General features: G+C 40.3%; 1 protein-coding gene and 1 long non-coding RNA gene across 2 annotated transcripts in view; one reads left to right on the forward strand and one right to left on the reverse strand.

Annotated features, from left to right (window-relative positions):
• Nucleotides 1–16642, forward strand: part of MYO10 (myosin X) — a 241303-nt gene that overhangs the window by 127196 nt on the left and 97465 nt on the right. Inside the window, exons 4-5 of the mRNA XM_073678623.1 lie at nt 9867–10054; nt 15792–15926. Coding sequence (XP_073534724.1) covers nt 9867–10054; nt 15792–15926 — 323 coding nt within the window. The remainder of the gene's footprint in view (nt 1–9866; nt 10055–15791; nt 15927–16642) is intronic.
• The window catches only part of LOC141265477 (uncharacterized), a 48121-nt gene continuing 34751 nt past the window's right edge, over nt 3273–16642 (reverse strand). Inside the window, exon 3 of the long non-coding RNA XR_012320102.1 lies at nt 3273–3843. This is a non-coding gene — a long non-coding RNA (uncharacterized lncRNA). The remainder of the gene's footprint in view (nt 3844–16642) is intronic.

Consider the following 16642-nt stretch of genomic DNA (forward strand, 5'->3'; position numbering starts at 1 on the left):
TTTGACCCTTTAGTGATAGCATGCTTGTTGACTGAAACTTAGATGGGAGCTTTATAATAATGTTTTTCCACCACATTGTATTCTGATGATGTAATCCTACAATCTGATTATCACACTATGACTACTAGTTGAAACTCAATAAAATTAATGAAATAAAACAAAACTCAGCATGTTGGAAAGTTTCATGCATACAAGTGCCTAAGGGCTTCTAGGATAACGAGAACCTGTATTATTTTCAGGTATAAAATAATCACATGGGAATGTACAGGCGTCTAGACAAAATTCACTCCTTTTTAGTTTACTCATTTTTACTTTACGCACTCTATACAAAGCTATAAAGTATGCCAAATTTATTGTGCAGTATTCCAAGGCAGAGACTAATCTTTTTATGTGTGGCTGTTTTGCCAATCACATGAATAAAAAAACAACTTATCATATGATTAGCTGTGAACACACAACTTCCCAAACCAATCGACACCACTACAGTTTGCATACATAGCTAGAAATATTCACTGTCCTGATCAAAATTGTATCGTATATTTGTCTAGGTCTAAGAATTGACTTCACAGAGAAAGTAGATGCCACAGAGGCCCATGACAGTAACTTCCACAGTGCCCGAATAATAGTGACTGCCACAATATTACCATAGAAATGCCTCACAGTGTTGTCCCCTAAAGAAAAGCTACACACCCCAAAAAACTGCTTGAAATGGGAACTGTACTTTAAAAAATCTTTTCATAAATCAATAGTACAAGCAAAAATAAGAAACTTTGAAATATATCTTATTAGAGAAATCTGCTTCTTTCTCCTCCTGTGAGCCACTTCTTCTCAACCCAAGCTCCCCGCCTCTTGAACTCCTCATTCCTTCATCTCAACTCTGTCTTGCTGAAGATACCAGGACAATGAAGTGTCTAGTTACACAGCCTGGTTACACAGCCTATTATACTCTATGGCAAGCGGAGGAGGAGTGGAGTGATAAAACAGGTAGACATGGACACAGAAAGATTGTGCTGAGTTTTCTAACAAGTCTTTTACCTCAGCCCAGAGCTGGATTCATAGCTACACAGATTGCTACTGTAAGCAGGTTGTTTGGATGCAACAGAGCAGACAATGAGCAGACAGTTGTACTTAACCAACACTATTTATTTGACTTACACGGAAGGGAAATCTATTTATAAGTATATATGTATATATATATATATATATATATATATATATATATATATATATATATATATATATATATATATATATATACAGTACAGACCAAAAGTTTGGACACACCTTCTCATTTAAAGATTTTTCTGTATTTTCATGACTATGAAAATTGTACATTCACACTGAAGGCATCAAAACTATGAATTAACACATGTGGAATTATATACTTAACAAAAAAGTGTGAAACAACTGAAAATATGTCTTATATTCTAGGTTCTTCAAAGTAGCCACCTTTTGCTTTGATGACTGCTTTGCACACTCTTGGCATTCTCTTGATGAGCTTCAAGAGGTAGTCACTGGAAATGGTTTTCCAACAATCTTGAAGGAGTTCCCAGAGATGCTTAGCACTTGTTGGCCCTTTTGCCTTCACTCTGCGGTCCAGCTCACCCCAAACCATCTCGATTGGGTTCAGGTCTGGTGACTGTGGAGGCCAGATCATCTGGCTTAGCACCCCATCACTCTCCTTCTTAGTCAAATAGCCCTTACACAGCCTGGAGGTGTGTTTGGGGTCATTGTCCTGTTGAAAAATAAATGATGGTCCAACTAAACGCAAACCGGATGGAATAGCATGACGCTGCAAGATGCTGTGGTAGCCATGCTGGTTCAGTATGCCTTCAATTTTGAATAAATCCCCAACAGTGTCACCAGCAAAGCACCCCACACCATCACACCTCCTCCTCCATGCTTCACGGTGGGAACCAGGCATGTAGAGTCCATCCGTTCACCTTTTCTGCTTCGCACAAAGACACGGTGGTTGGAACCAATGATCTCAAATTTGGACTCATCAGACCAAAGCACAGATTTCCACTGGTCTAATGTCCATTCCTTGTGTTCTTTAGCCCAAACAAGTCTCTTCTGCTTGTTGCCTGTCCTTAGCAGTGGTCTCCTAGCAGCTATTTTACCATGAAGGCCTGCAGCACAAAGTCTCCTCTTAACAGTTGTTGAAGAGATGTGTCTGCTGCTAGAACTCTGTGTGTCATTGACCTAGTCTCTAATCTGAGCTGCTGTTAACCTGCGATTTCTGAGGCTGGTGACTCGGATAAACTTATCCTCAGAAGCAGAGGTGACTCTTGGTCTTCCTGTCTTGGGGCGGTCCTCATGTGAACCAGTTTCTTTGTAGCGCTTGATGGTTTTTGCAACTGCACTTGGGGACACTTTCAAAGTTTTCCCAATTTTTCGCACTGACTGACCTTCATTTTTTAAAGTAATGATGGCCACTCGTTTTTCTTTACTTAGCTGCTTTTTTCTTGCCATAATACAAATTCTAACAGTCTATTCAGTAGGACTATCAGCTGTGTATCCACCTGACTTCTGCACAACACAACTGATGGTCCCAACCTCATTTATAAGGCAAGAAATCCCACTTATTAAACCTGACAGGGCACACCTGTGAAGTGAAAACCATTTCCGGTGACTACCTCTTGAAGCTCATCAAGAGAATGCCAAGAGTGTGCAAAGCAGTTATCAAAGCAAAAGGTGGCTACTTTGAAGAACCTAGAATATAAGACATATTTTCAGTTGTTTCACACTTTTTTGTTAAGTATATAATTTCACATGTGTTAATTCATAGTTTTGATGCCTTCAGTGTAAATGTACAATTTTTATTGTTATGAAAATACAGAAAAATCTTTAAATGAGAAGGTGTGTCCAAACTTTTGGTCTGTACTGTATATATACAAGTAAGCACTATATGGTGGGTTACAGTAACAGGGCTAATACAGTATACTATGACACAGCAATGTGACTAAATACAGTATTTATGCAACCTTCTATTACATAAACTGTTCTTGTTATCTAGCAGTTAAATGACTGTTAATGCCTTTATGTCTCCATTTAATGGGCGTCACGCTCAACACTAGGCCCGTTCCCATCGTAGTCTCTATAAACACCTCTGATTGTTAAACTGGCCCTAGCGGGGGTCACCGGTATCCGTTTCCTGAAACACGGCCCCAACCCACACCCTGTACTGTACGTCTTCGTTGGAAGTAGCGGTCCACAGGAACGGTCCTCTGCTGCAGCCAGATCATCTCCCAAGCCTGGTTCGGATCTGGTCATGGTCTTCCACGGGTGCGGCTTACGGGTCTTCTACTGATGCAGGGTGCGAATCTTCTACTGGCGCTGGGTACAGATCTTCTACTGGTGCTGGATGCGGATCTTCTATTGGAGTGGGGTGTGGATCTTCCTCACAGCTCGGGCGTTCTCCGGTATCTGATCGCTCTCGGACCCTTCTATGGTGATGGTGGCTGTAAGCCCACCTATCAGCCATGCCTCCTGTCCTGGTACAGGTTCTGGAGCCAACTTCCTCTTCTCGACCCAGCCAGGTCTTTTATAATTATTAACTGCGACACAGGTGTCACCTGACCTGGTGTCATCAAAACTCTTCCAGTGGGAACATAGGTTCCCACTATTAGGTTCCTACTACTGCAATTCTTCCTTTGCTTTCACTTTCGCCTTTGACTAGCAGATGACAGTGTTTGTTGGCAGTTACTCAGCTAGGCGTCAGCTCTACTCATCTTCTCTCATCCACTTCCTTACACTACTGATATATCATTTCCTCCATGCTGCTGCTTCTATAAGTGTGCTGCTACAGGAATGAAGAGCAGGAATACCTCTCTGTGTGCTGTGCTGTGTATGGAAAAGATCGTAGCAGTTAGTCTCACAAGCTCAGAATAAAATGAAAATGAAGACATAGAGCCTGCAGGGAGAAAAACTGGTGAAAATTCAGGTCACAAGTCATATAGTGGCAAGATGTATTGTTATTGCTCATGTACACACAAAGTAACTTATTTTGAAAAGTCACCTGAAAGTACTTGCCCATTAAATGGGTTGACCACTCTCTTTTGTTGGTGCAGCTTTCTCCTCAAACTGACCAGCACTTCAGTTCTGGCTGCTGGTTGAGGAGTGCATGAACAGACAAGTCCATCAACCTCCTCCAATAGAAAAGCAGCTTTCCCATGTGAGGTGTTTTACAAATGGAAGAGACTTATGGACAAGTCTGGTCAGCTTGTGAGGAAAGCTGCTTTAGGCTGTGTGCCTACGATGCGTTTTTTAATCGTTTCCGCAGCGGAAAAAACGCTGCAGAAATGCTTAAAAAACGCTTGGTAGAAGGCCTGCCATGTTCCCCAATGATAATCCGCATGTGCTGTGCACATGCTGCGGAAATTTCCGCTGCGGATTATCATTGCGGAAAAAAACGCAGCACTACCAATTATTTTGCGGAAGCGCTGCGTTTTCGCCGCCATTGACTTTCATTGGAACGTATGGATTCCGCTTCACTAGATAAGGACATGCGGAATGCAAGCGTTCCAATGTGCGGGTGGTACCCGGGTGTGGAGGACAGGAGACTCTCCTCCGGACCCGGGTACCATAGAAAACTGTAAAAAAAAGAATATAATAAAAAATAAATATTATATTTACCTTCTGATGGCCCCCGGTGTGCTTGTCCTCCCTTGCTGGCAGATCGCGGTGGACTGAAGGACCTGCGCTGATGTCATTTAGTCATGTGACAGCAGGTCCTTCAGTGTAGTGCACTGCGAGCTGCCGGCAGCCAGGACGGAGCGAATAAAGACTGCGGGGGCCATCAGAAGGTAAGTATAGATTTATTTTTTATTTTTTACCGTTCTTTTCGGTCACACTATATAAATCCATGCCGTTTGCATGGATTTATATAGTGTGACCAAGTTGACAAGCACTTTCACATGCTTCACATCCGCTTGTCCCTGGCAGGAAAAACGCATGTACAATCCGCATGTACAATCCGCATGTACAATCCACATGCGTTTTTTCTGCCAGGGAAATGCAGAAATGCTCAGGAAAAATCCTGAGCATTTCTGCATCGTGGGCACATAGCCTTAAAGGGAATCTGTCATCAGGCTTTGCTATTTAATCTGAAGACATCATGATGTAGGGGTTTAAACACTGAATTCAGCAATGTGTCCCTGCTCATGCTGTGTGCTGTTGTTTACATACAATGAAGGTTTTATCGCTGGGACATTATTGTTGCTTGGACGACAGCAGCTACTGCAGCACATGAGACCTAGTCCGACTCCACCTCCTGTGATTAGCAGCTCATTATCAATAGACAGTATACACAGAGAGCCTATTGTGGGCAGGGTTAGCTTTCTCAGCTCTGCTATGTCTAAAAACTCTGTTGCACCCAGTAAACTAAGTGATACATTGTTGAAATCAGGGTCTATTTTCCTACATTATACTGAGGGAACAAAAACCTGGTGACAGATTCCCTTTAACAAAATAATTTAGCCAACCCCTTTAATAAAAAACTGGACATAGTGGCCATCCCCTTTAATAGAAAAAGCTGGGCATAATGGGGGAGTGCTATGTGAAGCAGTTAATCATGAGGTAGTCTTTTATTATTGTCTACTTCCCTGTATTTATTTCATGGGAATAGTTTGGACAGGAACCTTTGAAGTAATTATTTAGCAGTGCAGATGCAGACATATGGAACGTGTAAATGAGATGTAGTATCTGCCTGTAAAGTTACACAACGAGTCGGAAGGAAAAGAGCGCGCGGCATGTGTCTACTGATCGGAGACTGTTTGGTAAACGGTCTGATCTTTCATCACATAGGATGAGATATTTGTCCTTTGTATATAGTGATTGAGGAGTGCGCAGACAAGTGCTGAAATGTACAGTAATCTAAACACTTTGTCATATGGCTCTTCCTCGGGCATCAATCTCGCTTTTTATTGGCGGACTTTCATTGACTCGTAGTGAAATCCTTTTATGTTACATTCCCATTTGTAGGTATGTCTAGGGGAAGAAGTGCATAAATATTTGTAATGATTCCTCATGTTTAATTATCAATGTACAATATCCCACAATTTTGTTTGGGTCAAAAGTTATGCCCCCTCAATCATTCCCTTCATACCTGTGGCACACTCTTACTTTGCCTACCCCCATGTCCCAGCCCTGAAAACAGTCCAGTAGTGGCCTGTCCTTGTCCTTGATATTATTTTGTAGGACTTTTTGTTTGTTTGTAGTTTGTCTTGTATTGCTTTGATTTGGTTTTGGTCAATTTATTTATCTACTAATATTTTTATGTGATATATAGAATAATAACTTTTCTTCTGTGTAATATTACAGGATCTAGATTATAAGTTTTACTGATTTATCGGACTGTCACACAATAGTGTAAAAAAAACTTGTTTCTTAGGTCCAAGAGGCTTCAGAGTGATAGTGTAAAATAAAATGTTCCATAAAGTAAGGTTTATTCTATCTTCCCTCAAGCTGATGTCTATGAGAAGACAGATCCACAGATCTACACCAATGATTACTTCAGGGGTTGACATATCATTGGTGCAACCTGTGCAGCTGCACTGAGGCCCAAAGGGGCCCATATACAAGACCCTCTTCTATCTATGTCTGCCATGGGATTACTTTATATATGGTCAGGGGCGTACATAGGAATCATGGGGCCCCATAGCAGAAGTTCTAATTGGCCACCCCCAAAAACAAAAAAAAGCAAATAATTGTTGGGGTCACAGGAGAGCATATCTTACAACTTTCCAGCCTTAACACAGCAATTTCCCTCCTGCTGAAGTCCCAGATCCCTCTTTCATTGCCCCCATAAAGTATGATGCCAACAAAAGTTTCCCCCAAACACAGTATGATACCCCCATGGTGAATTCCTCCACATGTACAGCATAATGACCCTACTGCCCTACTGTACCCACGTCCCCCGGAAATGTATGGTGACACCAACACAGTGATACCCCCATGTTAAATTCCTACACAATATCCACCACATGCACAGTATAATAACCCCACTTTACCCCACCTTAACTCCCAGGGCAAAGAATGGTGACCCCAATACAGTACGATCCCCCTACTGTGACCCTACACAGCTCTCCATGCAGTATAATGGCCCCACACAAACCTTCACACTCCACAGAGTATAATTAGCTCCCCATGGTCCTCCACACAGTATAAAGCACTCCCCATAGTCCTGTAAGCAGTATAATGCATCCCCCCCATAGGGTAAAAGTGCACCCCCCCAATAGGGTAAAAGTGCAGCCCCTGGTTAAACAGTGCGGCCCCTGGGTAAGCAGTGCGGCCCCTGGGTAAACAGTGCGGTCCCCCATAGGTTTAAATGCTGCCGCCTCCCCCCCATAGGGTACACACTGATTTAAAAAATATAAATAAATACACACTTACCGCTCCTTGTTCCCCGCTGCTTCACTCTCTGCAGCACGTCTCTCTCATCTGTCGGCAAAACTGCCTGAGACAACGTGGCACGTGATCGCGCCGCTACGTCAGACGCAGAGGAGGAATGATGGGAGAGAGTGTCACATAACGCTCCCTTCTCCATCATTGGTTTCAAATGTATCAGTATCTGCCGATACATTTGAATGCGTAGCAGGAGGGAGGGGGGTGGGGCGCTGGCTGTTCAGGGGGGCCGATATAGGGGCGGCGGGTGCCCAATGCAGGGGGCGGCCGATAGCAGTTGCGTGGCCTGTCGCCATTGGCGGTACGCCACTGTATATGGTTGTCACGTGGTTGTTTTACAGACATCATTTCCATAGGGTAACGACTCAAATGTGCCAGTGTTTGCCTCTGTTGTTTCCCAGCATCTGCAGTCTCTTAATGGCTGACCTGGCGAGGTTCAGCTACAGTTAAGTATAGTGAAGGTTCTGGGCATCCAATTTGAAATGTGAAACTCTGGAAAATTCTGTATGTGGTTTGGACTGGGCAGAAGAGATTTCAAAAATAGCAAGGCATATTTGTTGATGCTCGCTAGTCTCACATCAAAGCACATGAGAGCCAACAGTCAGATGATGGAATTAGGAGAAACCCGAGTGGAAAAGCGTCTGCCCTCAGCAGAAAATTGTAGAAAGGGAAAAAATAACAGTCTCATTGTAAATGTCACGTTACGGGCAGGTTTGCTGTGTGTCGCGTACAGATGTGTTTATGTGAAGTTGCCGGTCTGACATGAGCTCCAGCACAGTCTGTGGTCAGGGAAAGCCTTTGATATGATTTGAGCCTGTAAATGTTATAGTCAAATTCTCAGCCATTGAAGGTCTTCCTGTGCCGTTGCCTAAATGTTTTCTAACCCTGTACAATGCTTTTGAGGCACTAAGTACTGCATTTACTGCCATCACTTCTAACCTATGCACTTGTTTGTTCAACATAGTAGCTTAGTAGACATTATTGATATCTCACTAAATTGGGATGTAGAATTAAAATCTGAACATCTTCTCCCTATGGTTACATGGTTGTCCTCTACGTTCTCTATTTTATATGTGTATAAGTATATAGTATAAATGTCCCTTACATAGAGGGTTTTAGTGGATAACACTAAACATAGAATATAACTCACTGTTCTAGGAAAGTAGTGAATGTCCCAGAAAAAAAAGTGAAAAGTCCAAATAGTAAATACAAATTTTATTATGTAAATATAACTTATATAGCAGATAAAAAGGTATAAAAACAAAGGTACGCCCTTGAAAGAAGCAATGTGAAACGTGCGTCGGGGTGGAGGGAAGCGGTGCCTGATAATCTCCCTGCTGTTCATATAAGATCCTATCTCACAGGTAAAAATGACCAATCATAATGATCTTTCAGTGGGTGGCTATTGTCTAACATATGTGTATAGGGAAATTTGAGTACCCCCTATTTAGTGAGTGATACCCGTTCCTGTAGCCACATTAGTATATTTTTTACCTTCTGTATTTGCATCATCAGGCTATTTATGCTATCCTGTTTTAAGATTCATGTTTTTATCTGTTGTATATGCTATATTTATCTAATAAAAGTTGCATTTACTATTTGTGTTTTTCACTTTTTTTCTTGGACATTCTCTACTTTTCTAAAACAGTGGGCTATATTTTATATGTATGTATGTAGACTAGTGCTACAAAAGTTAGAAAGTGGCGCTTATTGCAGTTGTCTACCTTATGAGTCATGGTTTGTCAAATGATTTAGGATTTTATCATAGACTAATTCATTTGACAAACAATGGATAGCACTGTTGCTTCACAGCGCAAAGATACTGGGGTTAAATCTCACCAAGTACAACTTCTTAAAGGGGTTTATATGTTCTCCCTGTGTTTGTGTGGGTTTTCTACAGGTACTGTGTTTCCTCACATTGTCTAAAATCTTACCAATAGATCATTTCTATTATGAGCCTCAATGGGGACAGTGATAATGACTCTAAAGCGCTGCAGAATATGATGGCGCTATATAAGCATGTATAATAGTCAAACCAGGGTCTTTTCCAAAAGAAAAAGGTCTCCATTTTAAGTCATGTGGCAAAGGTCAACATTGATTTTGGGTGGTCACCTCCAGTAGATGGCACTAGAAAGCCAGCTTGCTTCGTTTTGCGAGAGGACATATTTGCATATCTTTTTCCCAAAAATCATTGCCTGGTCTGTGTCCCTATGCCAGCTTGATGGTCTCCAAAAGTAGAAAAAAGACCCCCTAGACCTATGTGTGTATCTGACAGGTGGAGGTCTTACTGATGAAAGGGAGTAAATACAGTCAGTGTAAAATACTGTTAGTTCTATATAAATAATAAGAAGAGACGTGAAATAGTTGGCACTGCTGTGTTATGGGCTGGATTCACACAACTTTATATATAGATATTTATATGTGATATATATTTATGTTAATTTTTTTATGCTTTATTTCAGACCTATATTGGCTCCATCCTTGCTTCTGTCAATCCCTACAAGCTGATTCCTGGTTTATATGACCGAAACACAGTGGAGTTATACAGCAGGCACCACATGGGAGAAATCCCCCCTCACATCTTTGCTGTGGCCAATGAATGCTACCGCTGCCTATGGAAGCGCCATGACAATCAATGTGTTCTCATCAGGTGAGGAGTATATGCGGCATCAATACTTTGAGGATGAAAGGTGAATAGAATCTCCTCTGAGATCGCCTGGGTCAGACAAGCGTATTAAAAATTCATCTGTGTTTTTATACATCAACATCGTAAAATGTACATGAAGAAATTCAAATACTACGGAGATGATCCATATGACATCTGTTTTTTACATACTCTGGGTCTGTTTGAAAAAGCTGTCATCTGAACCGCTGCATTCAATTACATTGGTCAGTCCATCTGAACAAGCCCTTGTAGAAATCACCTGGAATTAACTATTTTGAACCCAATTCAATTGTGTTCAGGTTACGAACCATGCCCAAGTCACAAGGGAAAGTACGCCAGTAAGATTTACTGATCTATATGTACCTTGCTTGCAGATTTTAGTCGGTTCCTAGACAGCTTTGGCTGTGTGCTCTCAGGTGCACTGTAGACACACAACCTGAATTTCATGTTTTTTCAGCATTTGATGCAGTTCAATAGAAGTAAATGGAAATGTCATGTCATTTTACGTGGTTGTCTTCTTCATTCACTTGTATTGGAGTGTGATGTAGTGTGACAGCTGTGCATTCACTTAAGGCTCATTCACATATCAGTTTATGTCGTACATGTGCTATCAATTTTTTTAAGGCCTCATTCACACGTCTATGTTTAAACACGTACATGAAAAAATGGTACCGATGTCATCAGTGTGTCCCATTTTTACCATCAGTGTACGGTCCGTGTGTCCGTTTTTAACATCAGATGGATAGGTAAATAAATTACAAAGCGCCTTCTATACTTTGCGTACAACACAAAGACTGTACACTGACGCCATCCATGTGCTGTGTTTTTAACAGACCCATAGACTTGTATTGTCCCTTGTCATCCGTGCTGCTGGAAAAAATGGACATGTGAACAGCGGCATAGATTATAATTGGTTTGTGTTGTATCCGTGAAAAAACGTATACAACAAGGACATGCCACATGTCTGAACGAGGCCTAGAAGATAGCTCATGGATACATTAAAATTAAACTTTATTATTTGCGGGGGGTTTTACCATGTGGTATTCACATTTTTCAAAATGGTGCACGCAGTTTATGAATTTTGTAGTCAGAAAATTGTTTCTATTTTGTCTTCAACTTTTTTGTTACTTTTTAGTGTAAAACGTTGCACATTTTGCAAAATGAAGCAAAAATGTGTACACAAAATCAATTTAGTGGAGAGTGGAAAAAATTTGCATGCAAATTATGTGACTTTTTGAAAAGTTGCAAATTATGAAAGAAGTGAAAATATCTGTAAACCCTTTTTTGGCAAACTAAAAAAGACAAGTGAACGCAAGATAAGATAGAAAAGGTGTAAATGGAAAGATGGAACTGGTGCAGACTAAAGCAAAGCAGAAAACAGTAAAAACTCAACAAAAAGACAGGCATAGTAAATGCATTAATGAATCAGGCCCAAAATGCCTTTTACACATGTCCTACTTTAATGTGTTGGGTACCAAAGTAATCCATTTAAAGGGAACCTGTTATGTCAAAAAATGCTATTAATCTGCAGATATGGGGTTAATCTGCAGATTAATAGTGTTATAAAGCTGTGCGGCTGTAAGCCTGGCTACCGGGAGGAAATTAACCTTATTCCTTCCGGCAGCCTTTGGCTTTCAGTCATAGAGGCCAGCTCGGCTTCAGTAACCACGCCGCACACAGTGAGTGGCAGATTAATGCCCTGACAGTGACTGACACTACTGAGCCAGTTGTCAGTCAGTGGCAGGGCCTGATTACAACCGCTGCTCACTTATAATCTTGATTTCTTTTAGTGTTTCTTAAAGCCCTAAAGTTGCCATTTGAAATGACTTTAGTTTTGTGCCATGTCTGTGATCTGCTTTATTTCAACAACTGAATGAACATCCTCCAAGCCCGGGGATTCCAGAATTTTTGCCAGGGGTTGTATTAACCTGCAGATTAACCCTATATCAGCAGGTTGATAGTGTTTTAGAACATGATATGTTCCCTTTATTTGAATGGGTCTGTGAAATGGCAGATATCACTAGAATGCCATCCCTGAGTCATCCACTTTCTGTCCATTTTTCTCTGATTAGTTGATAGCAGCTTCATATGGGAAAAACAGACAGCTCTGACACAGAGAACAAAACTGGATCCAGCACAGTAATGATCAAAACCAGCCTAAAGTGCAACCTATGACTTCAAAAGGGGATCATGACTTAATCTGGGACTTTATAGACTAATGTATATGAGCAATGATAAAATGGAGCTGATAGTAATGTCTATGCCTTAAAGTACCAATCTTTTTTTTTTTGTATATTGATAAGCCTAATCAAATTATACCAGAATGTCACATCAGACGCGGCTTGCTTCCCTACTATATACTCAGGACACCTGGACGCAGTGTCAGGAGTGCCTATTTCTGGCTCTGTGATAACGTATGGCCATGTCATAGTTTAATTCCTAAGTATGCACCTTCAAGTGAACCATTTAATTGGCAAATAACGTGATATTTACATTAAAATAAAAAAAATATTTCTCTGTGAGTTGTCTATTACATTTGGTCACGTCCGTTTTGGCTCACTGCTGGTAACGGCTCACCGATGGTTAGCTGACTTTATGGATATGCTTTGTCCTGAGATAACTCTGCTGAGAAGACTTAGGATGATGTCCCACCATGACACATAGTCCTGATATTTAACAGCAAATCTAATGTGAGATTATTGCAAATGTGTTTCTGGGAGAGGAGGTATGTTATGTTCATGGCTCCCCCTAGTGGATGAAATTCAATTTACACTCTAGGAAGAGATCATGTAGAAACTGGCAGCAAATGAAAAAGAAAAGGTTAACCAATTATTTCTATTGCTTGGACTTGCAGATATTTCTGACAATACTTTAAATGGAAGCACTGTCAAATTATTTCTAACCAAATAGGTTATTAATATAGAACTATATGCCGTATTAGTTTTAGAAAAAGTATATTTTCTGCAAAAAAATGGAAAATTGCTCAAAACCTAAAAGGAAGTATTAAAAATAAAGTAAAAATGATCAAGACTTAAGTTCCAGCCATGAGCAACTCACAGTCCAGATAAGTCTGTTTATTGAAGGGGCTTTAGGAGATTATCATATAGTAATGCATTTCACTTCTGTGTACTTTGTATAGACGTCTTTAATATGTCAATTATTAGGGGCCACTTTTCATATCCCTAAGGAATTGCCATTAAAGAGTAACTGTCACTTTAATTAGCACGCATGAAAAAAAGCAACTTTGTAACATATTTTTATCAGAGAAATCTGCTTCTTTCTTCTCCTGGACTGATCATTCATTCTCAAATCATAGATAAAATCAGTGAAGACAGGTTCTTACATTACTGAGATAGGAGATGACAGTTGGTGCTCTTTACATTCTATGGAGGGGAGGAGCTAGAGGCAGACACACACACACACATTCTGCTAAAAAGTTCTGAAACGTCCGTTACAGTTCTCCATAGAACTTTATGAGCACCAACTGTCATCTCCAGTCTCAGCACTAGGAAAATCTGTATTTACTTAAGACAGATATTATCTGAGAAAAGAGACTTTTGAAAATGGATGATCAGTTCAGGAAGAGAAAGAATCTGGGTCTGATGGAAGTGGATGGGGAGAATGTGTGACTCTGGTCTTAAGAAGCAACTGCCTTTTGGTTTTGTTACTATGACACATCTGTGGGAATGGGGTGAGTAGAACAAAGTTGGCTCAGGGAGGTGGTGTTTGGCATGACCAAAGGCAAATGTAACAATGCTGTTTAATTCTTAGATAGTGTAAACTTAGTCTGCACCAGTTCATCAGAGTGGCTCATGCTGCTTCATAAACCTACCCAATGGTAAGAATACCTAGCCTTACTTTATGTGCCACAATTCTGGTGCCTTTTTGGCCTATGTAATAACAAGGTGACACTCCCTTGGCGCCAATGGTGCAGAAAGTGCTTAAAATACATAATAAAGTGCAGACAGTTTTTTTGGTCAGAATTTGTGATAAATCTCTCCCATTGGATAGAAGACAGCCAGCCCCCTTCCATCATATGAGCTGCTGACAATGCTTTTTTTGCAGATTACGTTTGCATTACTGTCAGTATTTTTTTGTAATTTGTCTCCTGGCGCCAAGCTACAATACACGGAGTAGTCCTCCATTCATTACTTCAGGGCTACAAGACTTGATGGGCTGAGGCCGTCCAAACCTGATTAAGGAAACAGAAAGTAATTCAGAAGAATTTACATAGTAACAGGGAAACTGCACAACCGGCCATATAGTACAATATTCTAAGTGTATAATTGCAATATATGACATAAAACAATAAGTAAATGGATTCCTGTACTTTGCAGCGAAACCCAGCCACATTAACCCTTGAATAACTGGGATATTTTTTTATTTAATTGTAACTGTCTGCTAGTCCTTTTCTTTATTTTACTATTTTTAGTTTATGGAAATAAAAATGCAGAAATCCTGTATACGGTCTCAGGAAAACCTAGTGTATATTGCGCTTTACAGCTGTAGTTTATCATCTGCAAAGACAATATTAGGCCTAGATTATAATTTTTATATTAAGAGTATATTTTTTTATTAAAGGGAACCTGTCAGGTCCTCCAATTCTCTCAAACGTCCAACATAATGTTCAAGAGCCCTATCCTTGTATCCCAAAAATGTACTTGATGTCCCAAGCAACTCTTCATATGTGTGCCGTAATAACTTCAAGAAGGACAAGATTTTCAGTGACTTTGAGATGAGAAAGATAAGGCCATCACTGATGCCTGGGGGCAAGATTACAGCCGTTGTAGTCTAGGGGAAGCGGAGCCCCCCAGACTAGTCCAGGTTAATTAGCATATGATGAGTGGTGCGATAAAAAATTTGTCACACTTATGAAGAGATGCTTTGGCCATCAAAGTCATTATTCAGATATAGGAATCAGGCTCTAAAGCATTATAGCAGAAATTTGAGAGGCTTCGGGATCTGACAGGTTGCCATTAATTTTTAGGTCATCACGGGTTGCAATAAAGGGGTTCATGAGAAGTTAAACACATGGTCGCCTTGGATCTGCCAGGGGGTGGACATCCTTTAAAGAATAACCATTTTGGTGTTTTTTTTCATAAAGTATTCATGAAAATAAGAAACTTTGTAATATATCTTATAAGAGAAATCTGCTTCTTTCTCCTCCAGGATCAGTCATTCTCCAAATTCTCAATTCTGGAGTAAAAGATAATAAGATGTATTACAAGTTTCTTATGTTCATGTGTTCCAATGAAATAAAATTAATATGACGGCTACTCTTTAAAGGGGTATTCCCATCTCCAAGATCCTGTCCCAATATGTAGTAGGTGTAATAATAATAATATTAGCAAATATCTCCAATGAGAAATGTAGTATAGTTCTTCTGATTCGCTATGTCTCTTCCCTCATGTGCAGGACATTGCAGGACCTTATGTATCCATGGTTATGACCACTCATTTAGTGACAATTCGTTAGCTAGTTTCTAGTGATCATAACTGTGGATACCTAACGTCCTGCATTGCCTGTATATGAGGAAAGAGACATGGAGAATCAGAAAAATTATACTTATAAAATTATTATTACACCTACTACATATTGGGATAGGATCTTGGAGATGGGAATACCCCTTTAAGTCAGATTGGAGGTTCAGAAGGCGGCAGCACTTTTTATATGTTGCCTATGTATTCCTATGTGATGCCTAAATGTGTCTTACTGATTTCAGCGGTGAGAGTGGAGCAGGAAAGACGGAAAGCACAAAGCTCATTCTAAAATACCTCTCTGCAATGAGCCAACATTCCCTGGAAGTTTCTTCAAAAGAAAAGACCGCAAGTGTGGAACAAGCAATTCTGGAGAGCAGGTAATGGTCAAATATACCAAATAAATGTGCTTGTGTGTATGTCCCATGTAGTCTCATCCATTGAGTCACACAATGTAATATATAACAATCTCACCCCTATAGAAGTAGATGACAATGATCACTGCCCTACCAAAGAGCCATTGACTTCTATGTGGCCCATTACTGTGACATTACAATTATTGGTAGATCTGCTGAGTATCACTTCACTACATTCTTACAAACCTGAGTGCCCGGTGTTGTCAAAGCAATGGTTATTCATATACTTAATAAATGAATGTCATTATTATACTCCGATAACACTAAGTGACCGTGAGAGGCTGTATCCCTGAGAATTCACACTACCATTCCAGCTTCTACCAGATCTGACCACTAAGTGCAAAGACTGACGCCAAGGAATTCAGCATGACCAAATATTACCTGGTACAATGCAGTTCTTCCCAGGGTTATATCATTTTATCAGTTTTATTTCAGTGACAGGCTGTCACTCTTGACTAAAACCGATTGCATACCTAGATGTGTATCTTAGCGTTAGATGCTGAACAAAACTTGTTTGATGCCATTCTATGCCAAGACAATGTAACTTATTTCTACCATTTTGCATAATCTCTACGAAAGATTATGTGCACATTTGTTATCTGATTTTATAGCGTTAATAAATGTAAAATAAAATTTAAGCCATGTAATCATCATAAAGCATATACTAGCGTTTTCTATAA

The sequence above is a fragment of the Phyllobates terribilis genome, unplaced genomic scaffold (genome assembly GCF_046119375.1).
Source record: "Phyllobates terribilis strain yellow unplaced genomic scaffold, ASM4611937v1 Scaffold_4__5_contigs__length_816908805, whole genome shotgun sequence".
In the NCBI taxonomy this organism is placed as follows: Eukaryota; Metazoa; Chordata; class Amphibia; order Anura; family Dendrobatidae; genus Phyllobates; species Phyllobates terribilis.